The sequence below is a fragment of the Parasteatoda tepidariorum genome, chromosome 10, assembly GCF_982258835.1.
Source record: "Parasteatoda tepidariorum strain Cologne lab strain chromosome 10, Ptep-v5.0, whole genome shotgun sequence".
Taxonomy (NCBI): Eukaryota; Metazoa; Arthropoda; class Arachnida; order Araneae; family Theridiidae; genus Parasteatoda; species Parasteatoda tepidariorum.
In genome coordinates, this window is record NC_141764.1 from 16,968,467 (window position 1) to 16,995,778 (window position 27,312).

A 27,312-nucleotide genomic window follows, 5' to 3' on the forward strand; every position below is an offset into this window, starting at 1 on the left:
TAAAGTTTAAATTTTATTTAAGTTAAAAGTTAAATATTTAAGTTTATGTTAAGTAAGGATAAGCTAAATCAGTTTTGGTAAAAAAAAAAAAAAAATCGAATAAGAGTTTTAAATTTAATTGTCGAACAATAATTGCTGTCATACTCTGAATTATATGTTTTTAAAATAAATAATTGTAATTCCTAATGCGTTCAAATTACTTAAATTCAATAATCGTTTTTAAGCAATATTAAAAATATTAAGAATAAATTCTAATAAATTATAAATTTATAAAACAGTTCAATAATCAGTTGGTAAATGTTTTTGCCAATGTCCCCCCTGGGGAAAGGCCTTTCGTCATACAGACATCTAAAGGGACCACTCTTTCTGTGGCACCATATTAGGTGGGCCAACGTTGATTCCACAGTAAGGATAGAGAGTGCAGAGGGAATGAAAGAACATCCATGCCTTGCTCGGGATTAGAACCCAGAACCTTTCTGATGCAAGGGCAGTTCCCTGACTCCTACACAGGACGGTGGGCTCAGTTAGTAAAATAAAATTTTAGATTATTTCAAATTAAAAATAAATATAAGTTCAATATTAGAACAAAAGGTATTAGATAAAATACGTTATTATTATTTGTACATATTAATAATAATCAACTGAAACTTAAAAATGATATCAAAAAAATAAAATTAGATGTGAAAAATAACTATTACATTCCAAATTTAACGAAATTTATTTGACTAAATATAGTTAATATTTTGTTACGTTAAGTTCAAATTAAATTGCTTAATTTTCAACTTAAATTACCAAAATTAAATATTTTTCGATGATGAGAACTGTGACAGTTTTAATGTTAATTCAAAAAAGTTGTAAAATGGAAAAATATTTTATTGCTGAATAAAGACACTTTTTACAGAAAAAAAGAAGGCATAATACACAATTAATATATAAAATCATTTTTCACTCGAATATTATAGAGAAAGTAATCTCTATTTATTAGTTAAAACTAGTTGCCATGAGTTGAACATTTCAAATTAAAGTAAAACAGGCCAGTAAGTTTCTATGAAACATAACGTAAAAAAAAATTTATATGAAAAATATCGATAATTTTATGAATTTCAAAAAATCTAAATTACAAAACAACATATGGATACATAGAATCCATTTTAAAAGAAATATTTCAGAAAATCCATCATGCAATTTCCATAAAATTAAGACCTATTTAAACCTATGAAAATCGTAATTGATTTTTAGGTTATTATTCTTATAAATTGTTAAATAATCTGCGTAGCATGGAAAAATTCTGGTAGAATTATCGAATTATATGGTAATTATACTTCTGACAAAAGAAAATATAATTCTGGTAATGAAAACCAAAATATACGGTATTTAAATCATTCATTTAGTAATTTTTCTGTTCATATAATAACTTTTACCGGAAATTTCGGTTTTCAATATTATAATTTTTAATAGCGAAATTTAATAAAAAACACAAAACTGACAAGTAAATTTCACCGAATAAATGTTTTTTACGCACTAAGATGTAATGATAAAATTTCTGCATTTTACCACATTTATCAAATTATATTGATAATTTTACCAAAATTAGTACCGAAGCGCTTCGGTATAATTACCGAGCTTTTTAGTGAGCAAGAAAGTTAGCAAAGAGCAAGAAATTCAGTAAATTTTACCATATACAATTTAGACCATTTTTTTTTCTTCATTTTATGTTTAAAATAAAGTCCAGGAAAAAAAGTTATTTCCTGGTGTCTCTATTTTACTACTTCACTAAATTATCTACATGGTCATGAAAAAAAATGTTAAATAATTTAATGCACTTTTTTACGAATTTTTTCATGTAATTTATTTTACTATTATGAAATAGCAAAATACATATATAAAATTTTTTTTAGAAATTTCTCTTTATTGTTAAAATTAAGCAACATTAAAATCGTAAAATTTAAAGTTCGTGCTTTTAATTTTTACTACTACATATTTTTAATAATTCGCAAAACTAAGAAATATTGTTTGATATGCAAAGCATTATTTTGCAACATATTTATATCTATTAAACATTAAAATTAAATAATCAAAAACTAAAAAGACTTACATACTAATTCCATGTACATGAAAATAGCAAATAAAATATCATTTAGTTAGAAATTTATATCGTATGGGATCTTGTTAAAAATGTAACAACTAAAAACTCTCCCATATTTATTACTCTATCTAGATAAAAATTGTAAGTGCGGTATTGGTCAGCTAGAAATTTATATCTATTTAATATGCATCTATTGAATGAGTGGGATTTAAAAACTGAAAATTCAATAACTAAAATTAAATGTATATACTCTCATATAAAATACTCGATTCACGTAAAAATAATTTAAATGTATTACTTAATAAAACTTGAAACACAGGTGATGTTCAAACTAACAAATATTTTACTTTTGCATACGTAGAAATAAGAGATAATTGATGCACCCTATTTCACTATTTAGTTTTTTTTTCTTTTCTTGCTTACTAAAATCATTTCCTTGAAAATTTCAATGGGTTATCAGCGACGGTTCAAATGGGTAAATGTTTTCGTATCAAATGGTCAAAACAAGAAATTTTGTATTAAAAAAATTTGAATAACTATCTGTTTAAAAATTTCTTAATCATTTTAATTATTTGTTTTAAAAAGGATATAAAGCAAAATAAGTAAAAATTTGAGTAAAAATGTATTAAGGAAAAAAAATAGCATATTATGGTGCAGAAAACAGATTGAATTTATGCAAATCACTGACAATAATGAGTAGCATTAAACAATGAGATAGCACTTTATTAAAATTATTTTTGCCATTTTCGGATAACGTTGTCTCAAATGAATTTTACGATGAAACATTTTGAATTATGAACTATCAATAAAATTGGCCCTCATTTGTAGAAACTAAAAGTGCTTTAATAACTCGAAGGTTTCTTTACTAATTGTCTTAGATAAATAAATATTTTATCTCATTCAATTAATATGAGTTTAATATTGCTTACTAAGTTCGCTTCTATTCCAATGCCTAAATTGTAATAAAATTTTATTAAAGTTAAAACAAGTTATTTATTTTATAACTGAAAAATTTTCTTCAAATCTTATTTAACATCTCTAGACAATTTTAGAAAATCAATTGCATCTGTTTTATAAACTTTACAGAAATTTGCTTTATAAAGCGAAAAAATTCTTAATTACAATCTCAATTTTCAAGCATTAAGCTATTTTTTTAATCAAAAAATTGAGAAAGAAACATTTTTTTTAATTAAAAAGGAATAAAAAAACTTTTCATATGAGCAAAGAGAGACTTTTAAAATATATGTATTTAAACTAATAGTTCTATTTCTTTTAAAAAAAAATCAATCCTTACTAATATTTAAGTTTAAGTAATGTTAATAGAAAAAATGTTTTATCACTAAACAAACGCAATCTGATTTGGTTCTATTTATATATACAAATATATGTATAAAATTTAAATTCACCCAAATGTTGAGCGTTTTTGATATCATTTTTTTAAATAATGCTATAGATAACAACTAAAATTTTTAAGTCTTTGCAAAACGAGTATTTTTAGCTTATCATTTTATAATTTCTTATCCTATCTTTAATATCATTTTTTTCTTTCATAATATTTGTAATGAAAGAGTCTTTTTTTACTTATATTTAAGTTTTTAAAGGAAAAATTATAAATCAGATGTTGTTGAAAATTGCACAATAATTTATTTTTTTTTGATCAAGCAAACTAATGATTCAAAAATTGGTAAAGTTTCATACAAATCCATTCAAATATGTTTCTTTTCAAAGTATAAATTTTAAAAGAACAAGTACTATTTATTTCAAAGTGTTTTGAAATATATTTGTGTCTTAGTGCCAAATCAAATAAATCTTTAAATCTAGATAAATATAATAAATTAAAATGAATATTATGAGCATACAATAAAGGACTCAAAAATGTATATTTCTAATTACAAGAACATATAATTATCAATGCAATTTTTTGCTTAATTAAAGGTAACATTATTTTAGGCAATATATTCATAGCATGGTATTTTAGTACCTACTTAAAAAAAGAGAAAGTTATGGGCAAAATATATTCTAAAACGCTTATAAAGAATGAAAGTTAACTTCAACCTAAGAATAAATCTTCAAATTTTTGAAAACGTTTTCTTTTAAAAAGTTTTATTATTACCAAGATTATATGATTCGTGTAAATCATTTTCATTAGTTTAGTTCATTTTGTTTAATCGTTTTATGCTAGTTTTAGCGTGTTTACAATTCATTTTTATTATAAACTCCACAATAATACACTGGGAGCTGAGGGCTCAACTTATAATTATCAGTTTGCAGCGTAATCATAGATACAAAATTGTAAATATGTCTGCAACGAGAACTCGGTAAGACAGAAACCTTATACTACCAAACATACAAATAGTATTTAACTTAACATGAAGGGAATATCTATACATTTGGCAAGAAATCACTCAAAAATAATTTTCAGGAATAATTTCTCTAAAATTTTTAGGACTGCCAAAAAATTGTTATTTAATAAATTAGATTAAAAATTTAATTAATTATAATTATATTAAATATTAACTAATTATAATCTGAAGGGGTTTATCATGAAAAACTTTTTTTTCTTCATTTTATAACGTATATCTTAACATTACTTTTATTTTTAGGAATGGTTAGTTCTCAATTCCTTTTCAAGAAAGATTTCTTAAGACAGAAGAAAAGAATATAGCTTCAACAACCTGACCCTTTATTGTCAACGAATTGATGATTTTAATGAAAGGAAAAAGTTGAGCCACCATTATTAATTATAAATATATATACGTAGCATATAGATATTTTTATTAATGAGTATAAAAATGTTTTAAAATTCCTATAAATATTCATTAAAACAATAATATACCCTCATTCATATAAATATTCATTATAAAAATTCATTATAACAGAATTTTATTAATTGAATTAGTTATTTTTTAATGCAGAATTAAAATTGCATAATTTTTTCATATTTCATTCAAATTTAAATTTTTTTAGCAATGTAAGGGCTAATCAAGGCTACATATAGGAAAATGTAAAATGTATCTTGTTTTTATTGCATCTAATTTAAATATTTTTTTATAATTATTTGATTATCTTATGTCTCTCGAAAAGGGTGAAGACAACACTTGTCTAAACCATAATTTGATCTTCGGTATATGAGCAAATAATATTTTCTGTGTTACTATTAAGAGTACAGTTTTGAACCAGATCATGTTTAGGTGTTTTAATTTATTTTAATATGCTTCTGTTTATTGAATAAAAGATTTAAAATTAATTTTACTTATACTAATTACTTATACCAAAATTAATTTTACTTTTTATTATATAGTAGATTTTCTATATTACAAAAAGATTAGTACAGTTTTTTTTAAAATACGTATTTTTATGAACTGAAATTAATTACACCTTTGTTATTTACAGGTTTATTGAAGAACAGATTCATGAAGTGACTAATTTTCTATTAGTCGAAGAAGAAAATTAGTAAAAGATCTAATTGACGTAGAAAAATAGAATTGGAAAAGCAAAATATGTTGAATAGAGTTCAATATAAACAAATTACAAATTCGTATTTCCAACGTATTCAGAGAGACAAACAACAATAAATTAATTTTGTTTTTGAAGTGAAACTATAAAACAAAAAATGTTATGGAAAATAAAAGAAAAAAAAATCCTTATTAATTATTTTAAGATAAATTCTCACTATATTATATATCCGATTTTAAATATTTAATATGGGATAATTATAAAGTCATAAAAAATAAACTGCATTTTTTGTCTAAACATTTTATTATTTGATCAGCCTTATCGTGTAATTATTATATTAATATGATTTACTTGTTTGAAACAAATATTTTTTAAAGCTTAGTTTAAATTTCTAGAATTGCCACATCTCAACTCAAGCAGTTGTAAAACTAGAAATAATTAGTAATTTCGTAGTAAATTATAAACTTAAATAAACTTTTAAATACAAAATCATTCACAAACACCTGCAGGCCATTCCTTAAACTCACCTGCGGGTTGTAACCACAAAGGGTACACTTGGTGCCTGGACAGATCAAAAGGAAAATCTTGGGAGGGGTGAGCCATCTTCTCATTCAATAAAATACTTGAAAATTTTTATGGTCTTTAACAATGCAAAACACTTATAACTCAAGACACTAAAATTTAGCCTTTATATGCTAGAGGCAAATCTATAGTTAAGTTCTTTAAAAAAAACTCTTTTAACTCCGCCTACTTTGAAAGTGAAAGGTTACATCTAAACATACATAATGATAGCGGCACTTTAGTGCAAGAAATTCTTGCTCATGATAGGCTTGACCACCTAAAAAATGTTCTCAAAATGATTATAATCATGGTCACCCCTTAAGGAATTCCTGTGACGTTAGCCTGTCCTGATAGGACGTAGCATATGTCACAGCGGATTCCTTTTCAAGAGCTTGTAAGCAATGTCGTTGGAGATAATAATTATAGACTTTCTTTTTTCGGTAGCATTTTCACCCCCACCCCCCTTGAACAGTAGCTAGAAAATTCTCACTCTCAGAATTTCCAAATGTATTAAATATAAAGACCATTTGGTTGCTTATAAGTATGCTTAAATATGGATTTAAGATCATTTTTTTAATTTAATTAATTGATTTTAAAATTCCAAATAATAATTTTTTAAAAAATTGCTTGATAATATTAAATTTGAGTTGGGAAAAGTTCCAGAATGCTTTGGATATATTAATGGAATTCATGAGAAAAAGGTAAGATTAATTTGAATATTGATTAGTTAATTTGTTGATTTGTTATTTTTTTTATAAGAATGAGCGAATATTTTGGAAAATATATATGTAGGAAATATTGTTCAAAATTTAGTTTTTCAACTATAAACGAACTACAATTTGAAAAAAAAGGAAATTTACAAGACAGAAAATTTAAATACATCAATAATTAAAATTTTCGTTAGAAATTAATTATATGACGTAATTGTTTTTTATGTTGTTTTTTGAAAACAATTTAATTATCAAATTATTTGGGAAATAACTTATTACATTTTTAAAATATAATTGTTTTAACCAAGGAACAATGTTAAAAATCTTATAAAAGATGATTTTTGATTTGCCTTTACCTTACTTAATTTACAGACATTAGAGTTCAAAAAATAACAAAACAAGAACATTGATTAATCAAACTTTAAAATATTGTGGGAATTATTAAAAAAAAATTATCCAAAACAAACCTTCAACCAAAACACAATTAATTTAACACATAAAAATTATACATTGATGAATTTTGATCCATAAAAATCAATAAGAAGCCTTTTTAAAACGTATTTAATTTTGTTATATTTATTAATTAGATTTTGTACAACTTCAAGTACGACTCTGATATAGATCTATAAAAAAGATATATGAATTCACCACTTATTTGAACATAGTACATTCATATTTGATTGTCTCAAATTGGTTTTTATTGGATAAAAATATTATTGTTTATATTTATATTCACAATATAGACTTAACTTGCTTAAAAGTATCTATTTCAAATAAAACGATTAATTTAGAAAAATCTTCAAGTTATCTATAGTGTTATTTATGCACCTAACACTTCCTTTATGAAACTAATAAAAATTATTTTAGTTGATCAGTGCTTTTTGAAACTTGAAACTGTATGAAATAAGTATTTTTATAGTGACTCATTTGTCATGGAATTTTAAAATTCTTAAACAATTTTAATTTAAAAATGTTATTATAACATTCAATTTTTATTATCATTATTAGCTCATTTTTTACTATAAAATATTACTTTAAACATACGCATAACTTACGCATAATAATAAAAATAGAAAATAAGCATTTTTACTATAGTATATGTTATATAGTAATATTAATACTTTGATATTTTTACTCATTAAATTTAAAGTTGTATTTTCTGAAATTTTTTTTTATTTAATATCAAACGAAATTCCGTCAGAAAATTTCTTATTTGAAGCAAATTGCAAAATGTCAAAAAAAAACTTTTACAATAATAGTTATATAAATTTCTATGAAAAAAATATTCTTCTATTTATTTCACTAACTCTGAATACCAATCCAATAGTAAATAAAGCAAGAAACTTGACATTTTGATTTTAAAAAATAAAAAAAACTACTACTGAATGTTTATCAAATATAAAACTGGTACTTTACTGTCATTGATAAATAAGATGATGAGTAATAAAAGATTAAAATTAATGATGACAGTATACAATTTAGCTGATAATTTAAAATTTCGTAATTCAGTTTTTTGAAGGATATTTAAAATTATTTGCCAGCAATAAGTAATTAATTGTATATATAAAGATAAACAAATCATTATTGCGAATGTATTGCTATGTACCATAAGTAAAAAACTTAATCAATAATTGTTCTAAAGCAATTGACAAAACTATCCAGCCTAAAAGCTAAATTATATAGAAATAAAGATTAATTACGTAAGAATTAAAGTGAAAATAGATTGTTGATTTTACATTTATTTCTTTATTCCCCCCTTTTCCTTGTTGTTAAATTGATGAAACAATTTTTTGAACTTACATAAAAAATAGTTAAAATACAAAAAAAAAGAGAAATTTAAATAAGACTGTTATTTTTATTTCTGTTATAGATGAAGATTAATTACTGCTATAGATGAAGATTAATATTAAAAAAAAAATAGTACTTAAATTTAATATTGCTGACAAAACTATACACTGGATCGCATTCTTTGAGACACAAGTAGTGTAGTCTTTTAATAGTTTGTAGTCTTTTAATGCAATTATAAATTAACTTGAATAAACAAACAATAGTGAAAATCTTAGTGAGCAATGAAGCTAAAAGTCGTATAATAATATATTTAAAAAAATAATTAAATAGTTTTTTAAAAGTTAATATTATCATAACAAAAGATAACAACCAGCTAGCTAAATAGCAATACATTAATTAATGCCGTGATATCATCTTGAAGTTTGGTCTAACATTATTTTTCATTCATTAAACATTCATCTTTAAATAATGCTGACATTTACTGTTAAACAATTTATATTTCAATTTATATTGCATATTTTATTTTTAAAAAAAATTCCGATCAAAAATTCAAAGTTTATAATACCCTATTAAAATTTGAAATTATCTCTAGGAAATTGACTAAAAACTGCTTGCAATGTTTTATACGATAAAGAGGGAAATTTAGTGTTCTTTTAAAAATATTTTAAGTAGTCGTTATATCGCAAATTAAAAATGTAAACAGGGCATGCGTAAGAAACAGGAGTTTAGTAAATTTTCTTTCAAAATAATAAATCTTTTTATTTACAAATAAATTTCTGTAGAAAAAAAAATTTAATCGGAAAAAGTTTTTTGCTTCTAAAAATTCTTTTGCAACCTTTACTACTCACATCTAATAATACTTTACTCAACACACATATATTTGATTCGTCTAAATATTTTACACTGTTAAAAAATAACGCTATTCTGATAGTCAAAAAAATATTTTTTTATTCAATTCAGTAATTATTCAATACTAAATTATTTGTATTATTACAACTATTATTTACAAAATTAAACGTTTGAGACTGGACATTTTGTAAAAACTATTATAATTCAGTAATATACTCATATATTATGATTTAAAAGTTATTTCCCACCTAAATCCTCATTTTAATTAAACAATTACTATATTACTTTATATATAGTAGAACTTTCCAGCGCAATTGTTCTGATGCAATAAGGTTAACAATTTCAGCTGAATTTTTAAATTCAGATAAAAATTATTTATTAAATTGGGTTTAATTTTTTTTTGCTAGTAACTGTAAAGTAATTGCAATAATGATATTAATATTATAATATTACTAGCTGCCTTCTGCAACCAGCCAAGTCACCTTTTAAAATTATCTTGTATAGCAAAAAAACAACTAAGTCACTTGTGCAGCACAACTGTATTTAAATATTCTAATTCTTCAACTCTTCCTCCAATCCTAACACCTTAAATAAATTTAAACAATTATACTAACCACTATTGCTTAAAAAAGGCAGGATCAGTCAGTCACCAATAATTGGAATTGGATTCAAAATTATTCAAAATAAATAATTAACATGTAACTAAATTTTAAATTTTTAACTCTGCTTAAATTATTACTTAAGCAACCTAACAAATTGAATGAATAATAAGTATAAAAATTTTATTCCTAATATAGTGACTTGAATCAGATTAGATATAATATCAAATTAAGTAACTAAACATTTAACTGATTTCACATGAAGCTGAAACTCTAAATTCAATTTGTAGCGCCTGTCATTGGATAGTTGTATTATAAAATTTTAGAGAGAAATAATTTATTAAATTGTATCTATAAATTTAAAGTAATTTCAATAAAAATAAATCAGAATTAATTTATCGATTATGATTGATTTTCATACTCAGATTTACTTACTTCACCAAAATACTTTTTTTAGTAAGTTATAATTTTTTAAAAACAGGATAATACAATTTATGTTAAATATTCTACGTTAACACTTAAAAATACAGATAACTCATTCTTTAAATCTATTTATTTATGAAGCTTAATGAATTTATTAAATTTAATCTATTTCCAATTTGAAAACAATTCATTCATCAAATAATGTTACAATTGTAAATTTATGATTAGGAAACAATATCACTTCGGTGCATTATTAGATTACATATAACTTTTAAAGATATTAAAACAGTAATTGTTTCGGAAATGTCATAAACATTTTCGAAGCATAAAGATAAACAGACTAGCTTTAACATTTTTTTGAAGCATTTCCTTATGGATAGGCTTTATTTATTTATTTTGCTAAAATATATAAATACTATCAATAATTTTAATTTATCTTATTCGTATGAGCGATACCATGTAATTTTTTTCAAAATATGTGTCTATCAAATTTTCAAATTACGTCATCAGTGTTTTGAAAGATTAGTAACAAATTTTGTATCAAGAACAATATTAAAAAACTATATTTATCCATTTTTAAATGCATAATTTTTTGTTGTATAACTACAAATTTTAATCAATTCTTTTTTAAAATAATTTAATTTAGGCTCTTTTCAATCGCATTATTAATAATATCTTTAATATGCTACATTCTTATTTCGTTACAAAAGTATAAATATTACTAAAATATTTGATATGATTTTTTAAAATTATGATAATTTAGGCCAAGTAAAAATTGATTAGAAAAGCTTGCAATCTGGCTTTTTTCCCTTCTTTTTAACAGCCAAAACCTGATCTTTTTTTTTTTTTCATTTTTAAAAGGAATTAAATTCTGTAGTATTTTAATTTTGAAGATGCCCTAAAAAATCATCGTTCTTAAATTGTTAGACAATTAATTAGTGTTAATTTTTAATAAGTGTTTCTCGCCGATATATTCTAGACATAAATCATTAGAACTTTCTCAATTGTAAGTTTTATTTTTATCTTCATAGAACAACACAAAAATATTAAGTAATGTTTAATAAAAAAAGCATACACAAACACATGTAATATGTACATTCCTTTTTAATTGTGAAGCTGCATTACTTTATAAATTTTATAAAAGAAAATTTTCAAAAAAATTAATTCCTTAAATTATCAACGATGATCCTAACGCCTCAGCAGAAATTATTCACACTGTAGAAAGCCATTGAGTATTTCTTTAATTATTGTTTTTCTAAATAAGTATTTTTTTGTGTCTCTAGCATTAAATTTTTAATGTGACTAATTTCAGGAAAAGGCAATTGACTAAATGTTTCTGTCTCATATGATATGATCTAGCATACTTTACTAAATGCAAGTTTAATTTCTTCTAAAAAAATTCTATATTCTTTAAATTAAATTCTATATTCTTTAAATTAAATTCTGTATTCTTTAAATTTAATTTTATATTCTTTAAATTAAATTCTATATTCTTTAAATTAAATTCTGTATTCTTTAAATTTAATTTTATATTCTTTAAATTAAATTCTATATTCTTTAAATTCTAACTAAATTTTAACTAAATTATTTTTATTTTCTATGAATGCCACTGTAAATATGAATGCATTATTATGAATTTGAAAGCGGTATTTACATAATTGTTTACAATATGTTATAGTTTGTGCTATGAATATAGTTGGGACTAACATTATACTGATTATTATATATATATAGTTGTAGATTACTTAAGCTAAAATGAAGTAAAAAGGCCGCCAACTTGACTTTGAATGCTTATCAAAACAATTATAAATTTTTTTAATATTAATTTTGAATTTAGCAGCAACAGTTAAAAATAAAGAAATATTCTAATTTATAATAATAATACTTATTTATTATAATAAATTTATTATATAAAAAGATATTTTTTAATATGAATGCTAATCTGATTGAAATTATGTAAAATAACAAACATCTGTCAAATTTTTTTAACTCATGCTAACAAAATTTATTTAACTTTGAATTTTTTCTCCAGTTCATTAAAGATCAAAGTTATAACTATTTATGGATAATGTGCCTCAATTTTTATTAACGAAGAAAAATTTTATATTAACCCTTAATTAGTGTCAACTTTAGCCATTCCAATAGTTACTTCCTTTATGCACTTTTTCTATAGTTATTTCGTTCATGCACTTATTGAATAGCAATTTAATTGCAATAAGATAAAACTAAAAAAATAATTTCCATTTCAATTACATTTTAATTGCTAATAACTATTCGAATTTTTCAACTAAAAACATCTTAAAAATCTTTAAATGCATTTTAAATGTTAAACATAATGCAATTGAGGCGTTACTCTTTTAACGCACCATGAAGATAGGAGACCAATCCTCGTCAGAAAGCTCAGTGGGATCCCGACTCTAATAACCAATGGAAATGTGAGAAAAGAACAAAAGCTTGTATATCTCTGCATTCTTCACAACACAAATCTTTTTAAATTCTAGAAAAATTAAAGAGGAAATAGGATTTCGGACTTCTATTAATATGATATTTTTTTATTACTTGTAATGAAAATAATAGGGCTTTTATAGAAACTTTATATGCAAACCCCTATGAAAAAAAATAATTTTTTTTTTGTTTATTGTTAAATACAAATATTATCGCCAAACCTTTGAGAGGATATTTTTGTTGTTGTTTAGAATAAAATAAAGACTTGATTAATCGTTTATGGATTAAACGTTACAAATATATATTTTTATTTAGGGAAAATAACCATTTTTTTATTTGTTTAGTTTATTTATTTTCCCATGAAAAGTAAAGTAATGATTTGCGTTTTTATTCATGCATGAATAATACTTTCATTGTCCTTTTATGAACAAAACGTTATGAAGACATATTTTTCGTTTATGAACAAAATTGCGTTTTCTATTTCCTTTTCAACAAAAGGCTATGATTTTTTTATTGTACTTGAGACATGAAGTTGTATGGAAAATATAAATTTTTGAACTTAAAACCGTTTGAGGGGACATTTCATTAATGAATAAATAGCGGTTTTATTGACATTGATGTGAACAAAATTTATGAGGAAATGTTTGTTTACAAATAAATATTATAAGTTTACACTGAAATTAAAAGAACAAACATGAATGAAAACACAAAGTTTTTTTATATATACATAGTGCTTGAGTAAAAAACTTTATAAAAAAATATTTTCGGTTGTGAAAAAATAAATGTTTTGTTAGCATTTTATTAACAAAAATTATTATTGATGTTTACAATAGTGACAGCTAATGAATGTATTAAATAAACCTTAAGAAAATAATGGAAATTTAAAAAAAAAAAAGGGTTTTTATTGTCAAAATTAAAAACAAACCACTTATGTTATCGTATATTTCACTTGCGAGGTATGAATTATTACGAGTTATTGACATTTTATTAACAAAACATCATGATTTCTATTTTTATTTAGGCCATTTAATTCATATATTAATTAAAAAAATAATTTTATTATTTCAGCTTTAATAAATCTTTTTATGGCGGACACTTATATGAAAGATATAATTATTTTTCTTTTTGTAAAGATACTATTATTTGCATATTATAAAGCTTTTACTGTATTTTCCTTTATAAAAACGCCAAAGCAATTTCAAATATAAATTTTTAATGCGATTGGCTATGTGTTCATTTGCTGTTAGAGCTGAAAAGACTTTCTTAGTTCTTTTTTTCTTCATAATTTCGTAGTTTTTCTCATAGTTTTTTATATCATATAATTTTTTTTTATAGTCATTATAAGCAAATAGCAATAAAAATCAAATGTATTATTAAATCAAAGATGCGGCGAGCTTATCAATGTGTCGGGAATATATTCCTCGTATATATCATTATTTACGAAAAAGATGTTGGAAAAATTTATGCAGTCTAAAACATTAAATTAACTTTATTTTTTGAGTTATAAAAACAGCAAATGATTTAGTATAACATAAATTTCGAAATATAAATTCAAGCAACTCTGACTGATTCGGAGGATGGAATTGCACTCGTATACAAAGCAAAACGCTAAAATATGATCAAAATTATGATAATAAATCAAAATTAAAGAATATCACAGGTTTTTGTAATACCCAACTCTACATACGTTGCAATAAATGGAACACATAAACACTGAAATAGAAATAAGGTTTAACTCATGAAATGATGAATCAATTTTATTTATGATGAGTGTAATAATAATCAAAATACAATTTTAGGGAATTTGGAATTATAAACTGAATCCTTAAAGTTACAATAATTTTTAAAACCCTTAAATGAACACAAATTATTTTTTTAAGTAATAAACTGCATGAATATTTAATTAATTAATAATTTCTATAAATATTATAATGATGCAATAATACCTCAGTTTGCAATAATAAATTAATTCTAAATTAATATATTAGAAATATATTTTGATGTAGAAATTAAACTTTCTGAAATCAAAGTCAAATTAATACTTTAAAAATTCAAATAAAGCTGTTTTCGACTTAAACTTAATTTTTTTTCAATAAAAAGTTTTTCACAACATGTATTATAAATATAATAAGACAATAATTAATTTGGTTTATAAAATGTTTAATTCTGACTTGAAAAAGCTATAATTTTGTTAATAAAAATTAAATCCTCTTCTTAAAGTTTAATTTTGAATTTAAGAAATTTTTGATTTAAAGTGCAAACAACAATTTAAAAAAAAAACAATGCGGAAAATCTATTAAATTGCAATCGTTTTGTAATTAAATTATGTAATATTTTTAATATTGTGCCTAATTTCAATGTAAACTTTTTTAATAAAACACAAGCGTTGGTCAAAAAAGTGTATAAATTGAATACAGAAAGATAATAAGATAAAATACTCAGAACAATTATATATATTTATTATTACTTCACAGACAAAATAAATAATATATATTGAATAAATTTCGAATTTTTTTTACTGATTTAAGATACTTGAAATAATTATAACTATCGACACGTAGCATGCAAAAGTATATCATCGTAAGGAATTTCATAATATATAATTTTAAAAATTATTATTATATAATATATTAAAATTTTATGAAACATTTAATTAAATTCTTAGAAAAAATTTAATTTGATTCATAATTCTATAACTAAAATACGTAATTTTCCAAATTATACTACATTAAATTAGCAAAAATGATATTTTTTTTAATTCCCAATTTAATTTCAACGCATTTGATTAAAAAATAAGCTCTGCATTATTTTAATTATGATTAAACATATTTAAACTAAACTTAACTTTATTTTATAACTAAAAGCTAGCGATTTGAAAAAAGCTACTTTGATAATTTATAAAATCGTAAACAACTAATAATCATATCTCGAAAACCAGTTTCAATCTAAATATAACTGCTCTTCGACATAATTTAATTTACTAAATTCTGTGTTATTCTTATAGGATAATTATATTATTGTTTAGGATAAATATTGTTTATAAATATTATATTGTTGATGTTAGAATTAACGACAGAATTAAGCTATGATAATTAATAATAAAAAACACTCAATTAATTCAGCACATGCATTTAAAAATAATTTCAGTAATAACTGAATTTAATTAAGAAACTGCGGAAAATATAATTTTATTGATAATTTAAAAAATTAATAATATTAATTTTCACAAACTACATTAGAAAAACATTCATAATGCAAGAAATAAAACAGTCTGGTTATTGATATATAAGCTAAATTTTAAGCTACTGCTTAAATTGAATGAATAATTTCACATAATTTAACCTTTATCTATTCGTGATATATTAAGACAAACAACTGAAAGATATAACAAAATGCTATCATCCCTATCAGTGTCAGAATCAGAGTCATAAATTAACTCATATGAATTAGTTAATAGTAATAGATCTAACGCTAGCTTGAAGAAGGAAACAGTAGTGTTCGTTGACAAAGTATATACAAATAAAAATGAAAAAATGATTTCATAATTAAAAACTTTAAATTTGAATTGAGATAGATTAATAAAAATTGCTTTTTAACGCAAAATTTTTGTTTAAAACATTTAATTAAAATTAATATTTTTTGATAATTTCATAGTTGAATATATCGAATTATGATTAAAAAACGCTGTTCATAATGCAAAATATGAAACTCTCTGAGGATTGATGCAAAAGTTTTAATTCCAGTTACTGATTAAAATGAATAAAATATAATATCCATTATACTAATCAATCCATTTATTTGTGATCTATCTATTAGTGATAAAATTTAGACGACGAGCTGACCGATATCATTACAAAACAAGGTATTCAAATCAGTATATTAAGCACAATCAGAATCAAAAAAATAATTCGTAAAAATATTTATAAATATTATCAGATCAAAAACCATCTTTAATAAGGAAATAGCAGTAGGCATTGAAAAAATACATATTAATTAAATTAGATGAATTATTTGATAATAGCATTAATTATTTGGTAATTGCATTAAAGTTAACTTTGAGAATAAAATATTGTTAATAATTAATAAAAAATTAATTTCTTAACGCATTTAATAATAATACTTTTTTGATAATTTTTTAAGAAAAACAAATTTTTTGAATTATTCTACATAGATGATTAATAAAAAAACGCTATTCCTAATGAGAAAGATGAAATACTCTGATGATTGATGCAAAAGTTTAAATTCCAGTTACTGATTAAATTGGATAAAATATATACTCATCACTCAACTTTAATCAATCCATTTGTGATATATTAAGACAAACAACCGACCGAACCCATATCGCAAGCATTACAAAACACGGCATCTCGATCAGCGTATTAAGAGCAATCAAAATCATAAAATAACTCATAAAAAGAATTTATAAATATTGCCGGATCAAAAGCTCTCTTGAAAAAAGGAAACATTAGTAGGCGTTGACTAGATATTTAAGATTGTGTAAGAATCATAAAAGTTTTCGTCAGATGCATTAAGAAATGATAAAGATCCCGACTCACGGGGCAGCGGAGCATTAAAAAGCAATAGGGCCGGATAAAAAATGCCGCCACTGCTCATAGATAATTTCTTTCGTTTAGGACGTGTTTATTTTTGTTCAGTTAGCTTGAAGTAGAGATATGTAAACGTAAACAGGTGTTAGGAAGTGATGATTTATATATATGTATTTCCGTAGTGGGAAGAATCAGATAGAAAAATGAAAATCAACAGTTCCCTACCCTCTGTCGATTATGTGATGGAAATCACGTACTTTGATCTTTCAGAAAAACGAAATGTTCTTGAAATGTGTGCGGAAAGCATTCGAAATGAATAAGAATGAATCCAAAATATTTATCTAAGGGAGTTCGAGATACATTTGTGAAACACTTCTGAAAACACCCCACTTTTTTGTACTGTTGTATTATTTAATAAAAATACAAAAATTTTCGCAAATTTAATAATTTATTTTAAAAAAATAGATAACTGATATTTCTTTATAAAACTAAATGTTATGATTTAAATGTAACAACATTTATTTTGTTTTGAGTAAAAGTATTTATATTTTCTCCTTAGCATTACAGCATTATTAACTGTATTAGCTTTTTGTTTTTTTTTAAAAAAAATAATAATTAATTATATTAAATAGTTAAATTTTTTTCTCTTTTGTGTCTTAACTCGTGTTCTAATTAAAATTAAAACTCATTATTTTTTTCAATTCTTTTCACCATAAATTCTCAGTGAAATATTTTGTTTCTTAATTTCATTATTTTATACCCAATTAAGTACAATGAAAAATTAGTGTGCTAATTTTTCTATTATTAATTTTTGAGTATTTAATTAAAAAAAATGATACGTATGCATCAATGCATAGTACGCGTTATAAAATTCCCCATATACTCCCAAAGTGAATTAAATTGCTGATTGTACAACAGCGAAGAGGCCCATAGCCCATTCAAAGTAACCCCAGACCTCATCACTTAACACTTTCAGGAAAAACTACGAAGAGAATGTTTAATAACACCTTTGAGACTGATAACAGGATTTAAAAGAACGAGAAAATGAAGGCAATGCTAAGTGAGAAGAATCATTAGCCAAGAACTGGGAAAACCCTCCCTTTGTTTGACTCACTCAGGGAGGAAATAGGGAGCGTGATCTGAAATTACTATCTCCCAACCCCTCTTGGCTGAGAATTGAGTAAATTAAAGGGGGGAAATAATATCCTTAATTTAAAGGGAACGAAGAAGGAAACCCTATTTTCGATCCAGGTACCTGAAAAAGAGTCATATCCAAGTTCATCTAAGAGAAAACCTAATAGATCCTAAAGTCTCACCTAATAGTTGTTCCGGATACATAAATATTTTAAAAGATTTTTAAGAAAATCACAAACGCATCCTTTTTTCGAAAATAAATCCCTAAGATAAAAAAATGATTACTTAGGTATCATTTATAAATGAGTGCATCAGTTATTACTGAGCTAACATTATGAACAGATAAAACTGACATTTGTTAAGCAGTTAAATTCCATATTATCTTATAAATGAAATTCTTTTCAGAATTATATATATACATCTTTAACTAATTTTAATAATTGTGAAAAATAAAATACTATTATTAACGATTTTCATGGGATTTAATTTAATATAAAACGAAAGAAAAAATACAATTTCATATGACTTCGAGTCATTATTAAAGATAAATTCAGAACTTCAGTCAATTTAATTTTGTTTAAACATTAAAATATAGATATTAAAATATAATTCTCCAACGATTTAAAACAATAATAATGATTTTTGCATTAACGTAAATAATACTCTTACGCAAGGGTATTATTTTTAACTAAACTACAATAACATAATTAACAGGCAAAACAAAAAAAATTTTTCAACAGTTAAACTTCATACCATCTCATAAATAAACTTCCTTCAAGAAATCTCATCTGCACCTTTTATAAATGCGAGTAATTGTGCAAGATAAAATACTACTGATAGCTATTTTGCATGGAAATTAATTTGATAAAAGCAGATAAATTAATGTTTCAGATAACTACGAGTGTTTCCTTCTCAGATTATTAAATATAAATTCAGAACTCAAGTCAATTTATTTTTGTCTAAACATTAAAATATAAAAGTAAGTAAGAAAGATTATTTAACTACATAGCTTGTATAAATAAAGATTGTCAAAGCTCTATTGTTGGCTTTAAAATCCCAAGTAAATTTATAAGAATTGAAAATTGCTAACAATATGTTTTTGAGCAAAAACCTTAGTAAACATCTTATATTTATTTAAAGTCATAACTAACACACTGAGCAATCTGAGTCTTTAAATGATAATAATTTCTACTCAAGTCTTTAATAATCACGTATAAAGCATTTCAAAATTATTTCATAATTATTTATCTGAATATAGAGAAATTTTCAAATGTCTTTATATGTTGTTCTTTTTATTGAAATCTTAAACAATCACTTACAAAGCTTTTCAGACTTATTTAATAATTGTTTATGAATGCGTCTTTTAATGAAGTACTAAGTGATTTTAAATGTACTTGGCAATAGTTAACTTCATTAAATTCTAAATAATATCTAATAACGTGTTTCAAATTCCTTTAATAATTGCTTATCTGAAAATAGTGTTAATCGTAAATTCTTAATCTGCTGTCTTTTTTATCGAAATCGCATTTGAATCCTAAATAATCACGTATAAAGCTTTTTAGAATTATTTAATAATTGTTGGCTTGAACGAAGTGCTGTTTGCAAATACACTTAACCAATGATACTTAAATCAATATTTTATATTCTTAAGGCATAATTGCTTAATAAATGATAAATTATTCGAAAAACATCGCCTTAATACCTCCAACATCGCTATGACAGGCCCATACTTCATAATGCTACATCATTTAGTTTATTGGGTGAAGAAATAATCTCTCTGATAACGCGATCGGCACAAGATCAGACTTCCAAAAAGAAGCCGAGACTTTGACATGCCATGCCACACAAGAACTACCATTGGCAATGGGGCCCCCAGGTGATAGGGGCCCAATAAACGAGCTCCTAAAAGACAAACAGGGTCGACTGGCACCTGTCAGGAATGCAATATTCCACTAGTAGAACATGAGAATGATCGACATCGACCTCTAACACGTAAACATCGGTGCTTTTACGTGATCCGCAATGGTAAGTAGTTGCATGGGATGCTGAAGATCGCAAGGGATGGAGGATGCTGCGGAGGAAGAGAAATGGAGGCACGGATAGTTTATTTTTATAACCTAAACAGAGGAGGGTAACATGTGATATTTCAGCACACTATTTTTGGATCGTTTCTTTTTTCCTTCAGGAAAGAGGGATGACACAGAGAATAAATTATTGAAATAAATGTGAAAACCATTTGAAAACTACAAACGCAAAACGAATTAGTTGAAATTCTAGCAGGCTGAATAAATCAAAATAAGTGCTAGTTAAATAGGTAGTAAATTTAAAATATATCAAAACTATTGGCGTTTTTTCTCTATAACTCTGATTGTAATGTAATTTGCTCACATTGCATGGTCTGTGCTAAATATTATATCAAATCATGAATAATGCTATCACATAAAACATCTGATAACTTTAAAAAATGACGACAAAATCGACTTCATTATTGTATAATCCTATAAATAAAGGAATTAATTTTAAAATTCACTCTCTTTAATAAATAAACGATATGCAAAGTATTCCGTTAATTAAAATTGATGCTTTCGAATTTTAATGAAGAAAAAGCAAAACTGTAGGTATAAAAATGTATTGTTTGATATGTAAATGTCTCTTCACTTAAAATTCATTACGTTAACAATAATACAATTTTGATTCAAAACTATACCTTTTTATGAATAGAACACTAAAAAGTTTTGTTTTTTTTAACTTATGGATTAAGCTATTGAACAATTCGTTTTATGCCATAATACGCGTTTTTTATGTGTGGTGCAGAAATTGAAAGTTTTTCATTTCATAATCAAATGAAATTATATTTGAATAAATGTGTTCAAAAATCTAGAGAGGAAACTTTTTTGTTAAAATTAGTTTAATTAAAAAAAATAATAATTTGTAAAATGATCTGGGAAATCCAATATTTTTTTCTTATTTTCTTTCTCATAATCTATACAAAATAATATCAAACAGCAATTTGTTATATAAGAGATCTGCCAACAACTTAATAAATTAAATTCTTGAATTTTTTTTTCTCAGATATTTTAAGCTTTCATTTTCAAATTTTATAACCCTCTTTGAAGAATAGATCATGGTCTCCCAATCCTGAAACATAATAAAAATAAACTCTGCATTCTTATTTTCTGTGAGAAATAAGCAACGTTTATTTTTAAACTTCTCTCCAATAATATACTATTCTTTCAAATTCATGATCTAAAAATGTCGAGATATCAGTTTTCGTTAATCAAAAATAATACTCCTCAATATTAAGAGAAAAAAAAATTTTTTCATAGAAATAATTGATTTTTCAGAATGTTTTTTATTTATTTATTTATAATTTTTAATAAAATGTGACACCATGATTATCTTTGCTAATAAATTAATTTTTAATTTATCAAGCAGCGTATTTATTTAAAAAAATTATCATTTTGCCGTATTTTTTACGGAATGCTGAATTTTTCTACTGTTTTACTTTTAAAGACAAAAAAAATTTAAATAAATAACTCATTATTCTTAAATAATTATTAATTATAAATATTGATTGAAAAGTATAATAAATATTATTTACATTTTTTAATCTAAAATAATACTTGAGAAAAGTAATAAGTAAGAAAAACAACACTATTTTTAGAAAAATAATTTTTATATAATTGATTTTTTTAAATGCTCTTTTTCGATTTAAAGTTTAAAATAAAATGTGACACAAACAAGACTATTTATGATAATAAATTAATTTTCAATGATCATACGTTGAGTAACCTATGAAGAAAGTTAACATTTCTCTAATGGAAATTTTGAGTGAAGAATAATACGATTAAACAAAGTACGAGGGTTAAAAAACGTGAAATAAGTATTAAAACAGAGATACTATAGATATATATCTCTATTTAAACATTTATACGGAATCGAGACAACTACAGAGAGCAATAACGAAAACGAATCGCTCTCAAAATGCGTGCCATGACAAAATCCAATGAAGCGAAAGTCAGAATGACGCATAAAGTCGGCCTTTGAAGACGCTGGAGGGTGGAAAAAGGGGGGGACTCTGATGTGCGGGGGGATGGAAGGGAGTACTTTTATGACCCATCCACTACAAACGGTAAAAGGGTGAGTCCTAAAATAGTTTCCAATCCAGGCAGCTTTCTACAACACTTAACTTGCAATAAAATGATGTTTACATGCACCTGAGAAGTGTAACTTGAAAAGACTACACCAAGAATTTACGGGCGCCATAAAATTCCTTCAAGCACCCATAAGCGACCGTTTAACAGGTAATTACAGATCACACTATAGGGTTTATATAAACTACTGAGCATCAAATAGACACTGAAGACCTTTTTTGACTTTATTAGGAGTCTTAAATGTCAACTCTTTAAGAACTGGTCGAAAATGCTTTGGCTGGAGGTGGAAAAAAAAATGATAGGGCTGTCAATTGTAGCGTAATAAAAATATAATAAAATGTGCTAGTTGATTAATGTTTAAGTATTTATTTTTTTAGGGCGGCTGACATTTATTTCAGTTTACATGAATAGAATCATTATAAAATTTTACGTAAACTATAATAAAAGGAAGAAATTATAGAGAAAATGTAGAGTTAGAAAAAATTGGATTTACTTCGTCGAAAACCGTCACGAACATAAATTTTTTTTTACTTATTTATTCTTTTTTCATAAAAACAACCTTACTGAAGAAACAACCCCTTATTGAGAAATCTATGTTTCAAACATGGCTATTGAGTGCTTTCAAAATATCCCTTAACATATTACTTTTATATATTTAACATGGCTATTGAGTGCTTTCAAAATATCCCTTTATATATTATTTTCATATACTTAACACATTTTAAAATCCATTTTGTTTTTTAGCAGAATAAATAAATAATTGAAACCTCGAAAAATAAATGTTTTAGAATGGCACTTTCTATTATTCACACATAGTTTATTTGTTCTCCGTAACAACTTTCTTATTTTATGCTTGAGAGGATAAATAAATGCTTTTATTTTTCAATGTTTCATTGAGTGTTTTCAAAATATCACTTACCATGTTCTTTTTATTTCCTAAAAACCCAATTTTTTAGGGTTAACAGAATAAATTACTGAATCCTAGGAAATTAAATGTTTTCGCAATGACATTTTCATTCATTCCCAACATGTAAATTTTTTCTTACCTTATTTGATTGAGTCTTGAATAAATGAACGATTTTTTTATTTTATGATGAAGAGTGTTTTCAAAATATGACTTAAAATATTCTTTTTCTCAGTAAAAGTCTCCTAATTAAAAAATAAATGATTGATCCAAAATCTTGGAGAGTAAAAGTTTTCTAAATGACAATCAGTGTGTAGGTTCATTTTTAAAATTAAAAACTTCCAAAGATTTAGCAGAATTAACCAAAGTTTTAAAAAATGGAAAAATATGTGCTTTTAAAACGTTACTTTACATATTCAGTCCCTAGGTTACAGAAGCAAAGACTGGATAGTAAAATATTTCACTCAGGAGAATTTTAATACGAAGATTAATAAAAAATTATTTACATAAAAATTTTAAAATATTAATAATTCGCTTGTTTTAATAATTAATTTCATAATGATTGTTTCAATCGATAATCAAAAAGAACAAAATTAAATTATTTTTTTTTAAAGTTGTTCGTCGATGGATTATTTTTATATTTCAGAAAATATTAGCTTTTTTTGAATACCTGGCAAAATGATTATTTTTACATTATTGCTATTATGAAGAGAGAAAAAAATTAAAACTGTTATGAACAAAATTAGAAAATTATTTCAATACTTTTAAGAACTATGAACATTAGAAAAGGTTGCTTTTAACAAATTGTGGAAAAATTAGAAAACACTAAGTTAAGGTATTCTTTAAATTAAGAAAAGATTTTAGCGAAAAATTATATGATTGTATATTAAAATTTTTATTGGAATTTAAATTTAGTACAGGAAGAAATTAAAACTTAGAAAAAGGGATTTTTTAAAAATTTAAATGTTATTTAAAATGATAAATTAAATTTAAAAAGAAAACTAAAGAGTTAAAACTCACATGAAAAACATTAATGTTTTTAAGCATTTAATTTTTAAAAAAAAATATATTCTGCCTTCCGAAATTTTTTTTTGTTGTTTTTTCTTTTCTCTGTGTTTTGGGAAGAAACATTAATTGAAAACAGGATCATAGTCAAATGCTCACACAAAGGAAACCAAATCTAGTTCTTGTTTAAAAAATATGCTAGCTTAATTAGATGAAAATCTAGAACATAAGTTTTATACACTAACATGCATCTAGGTATGCATTAAATTTCAATACTGTCATGTGTAGCATTTGATAGTCATAATTCTATATAATTCGTCATAACTGCAGTTGTAATAATTCTATTGTAAATAATTATGTCAACTGTTGCTATATACAGATATAACCGTTTCATAGAAATGATAATTGTTATGTAAACAAAATGATGGTATTTCCACTTCCTAATAAATAAATTGTCGTAATTTGTGTATAAAAATTTGCACTAAAGAGAATTTTAAAAAAAATCATTCGTGGTATTTTTTGACTTTTTATAAGCATTTTTGAGAGTGCTATTAATTAATACGATATTTTCATTTCAGTAATAAACCGGAAGATATACGTTGACAAATGTACAGTAATCCCATTCACCGTTCATCATTAATGTATCCAGTTATACCTATAGTATAAAGAACGTTAAAATATTATGCTTGTCTTGGTCGAAAAATAAAACTTCATAACTTAATAGTATTTATCTGTTTCAAATACACATTTCAAGGAGTTGTATTTTTTTCATTTGTTTTTCTAGTGAAAACCAAAAGCTACATTCAAATATATGCACAGTATAAATACTTCATTAAAAATAAACAAACCAAACTTTTTGATTTATATAATAGCTCAAAAATATTATGGATTCCTTGAAAACAAAATAATTATTTGTAACTTAAAAATTACGTATCTTAAACCTAGCAATACTCTAGAAATACACATTATCATTACCCCTTTATGTGGGAACCCATTATCACAAGCGTTTCAATTTCACTGAAAAATTTAATAACAAAGCTACATTACGTGCATTTAATTATACAATAACAATGGGTCTTAAATTCGATAATATTTTTGTTATTTTTTACTAACGAGTTTTAACTAGAAAAAATTGATAATTTTTCCACCTAAAAGTTCCTTAAAACAAAAGTAACTAATTCCAATCCTGCTACAAATAAACAAACACAACTTATGACTTATATTGCGAGAAAAAAAAATTATGGTATAAATATATTTTTATGTATTCGTTAGTTTTATATGAATTTATAATTTTCTGAAAATGTTTAAGACATGGTAAACGAGAGCATACAGACCTTGTACGGCCATCCATGGATAAAATGTGTTGCTCTGAGTTTGACCAATGGTCGGAGAACTTTGACAGCACTGCTGCCATGACTCATTTGCTCTGGGGGTCACGGAATTTTCCGATGCAAATGACCTCATTTGCTCATTGGCAACTCTGGCCGCCATGGCGGGCCAGTTCGTGACCATGTCTTTCACAAATCCATTAGTTTCTTTGGCCAAACACTCAGCTTTAAATGTGGGTTCGCCGCTTGTATATAGCTTGCAAGCACCGTTTGGTCCACCATTTGCATCTGCATAAGGGGTTGATTCGTGTGCATTTCTAGGTGTCGGACCCTGGCCGTACGGCGGTACGAGCAAACTCTGCGGAAAACGGTACGACTGCGGTTCGGCAGCAGTGGCGGCAGATCCGTTATAGAATCCACCCTGCTCAAAATACGTATTCATCATCAGTTTTAAAGCGATATTTCAATAATAAAGCAGACGATCATTCACAATACGAAGGAAACTTATCACCCCAGAGGTTGATGCTCAGTCACAGCACGAGAAGAAATCAAGGGGGGATATTATTTTGGTTACGTCAAGGGGTCGGTGATATTTTTTCTCACCCTAGAGTTGGATTAAATTTGCCCACGGCCAGGCGCGGGGTTGGCGAGATAGAGCTGGTTGGGCTTAAACCCCGGAAGGTCGATTTTCAACCAATCAGAGCGCTCCGAACTCTTTCTCCTGTATTGTTGTATTCTGCCGCCATTCAAGAAGACATGAAACCACGCACGTCTGTAGTGCCTGCTTACGCGAGATGCTGTTTCTCTCTCTCTCTTCTTTTATCTTTTTCTTTTTTTATCATTTTTTTTAAATACGTGGGATAATGTAGGTGGGGAGAGAAAAAAATAAAAAGAGCTCATGCCTATTGTTCGACGCATCAGTCTCAATATAGAAGATTTTTTTTTTCTTTCGTTTTGTATTGGTTGTACTTTTATCATTTTTTTTCCGCTTTGAATTTTTCTTGGCGCAAACAATATTAAGGGACTGAGTCAAAATTGATATTGCACATGAACGATCTATAAAACAGAATTTAGTTGCAATAATAACTTTACTCAGACATATATTGCGGATTTGCGATCGATGCTAAGAGTTTTATAAATTATTGAGAAAAATCGTAAATTTGCTTTAATTAAAATGCATATCAAATGATCGAGGATTCAAATGATAATGTGAAGAATTAGTTAAGTTTTAATTAGATGCTCATATGTAAACCAGTCGAATGTTTTTTTTTCAATTAATTTACTGGTTTTATTAAAAAATTAGATATTTATATAAGCGTGACT

General features: G+C 24.7%; 1 protein-coding gene and 1 long non-coding RNA gene across 3 annotated transcripts in view; one reads left to right on the forward strand and one right to left on the reverse strand.

Annotated features, from left to right (window-relative positions):
* Positions 1-4,810, forward strand: part of LOC107450673 (uncharacterized) — a 31,785-nt gene extending 26,975 nt beyond the window's left edge. Inside the window, exon 5 of the long non-coding RNA XR_015429629.1 lies at positions 4,690-4,810. This is a non-coding gene — a long non-coding RNA (uncharacterized LOC107450673). The remainder of the gene's footprint in view (positions 1-4,689) is intronic.
* The window catches only part of LOC107450671 (homeotic protein ultrabithorax-like), a 47,319-nt gene extending 20,253 nt beyond the window's left edge, over positions 1-27,066 (reverse strand). The window contains exon 1 of one of the 2 annotated variants that reach the window (XM_016066522.4): positions 25,996-27,066. In XM_016066522.4, coding sequence (XP_015922008.2) covers positions 25,996-26,434 — 439 coding nt within the window. In that variant the 5' untranslated portion in view covers positions 26,435-27,066. 2 annotated transcript variants of the gene reach the window in all.
* Positions 27,067-27,312: the final 246 nt, after the last annotated feature.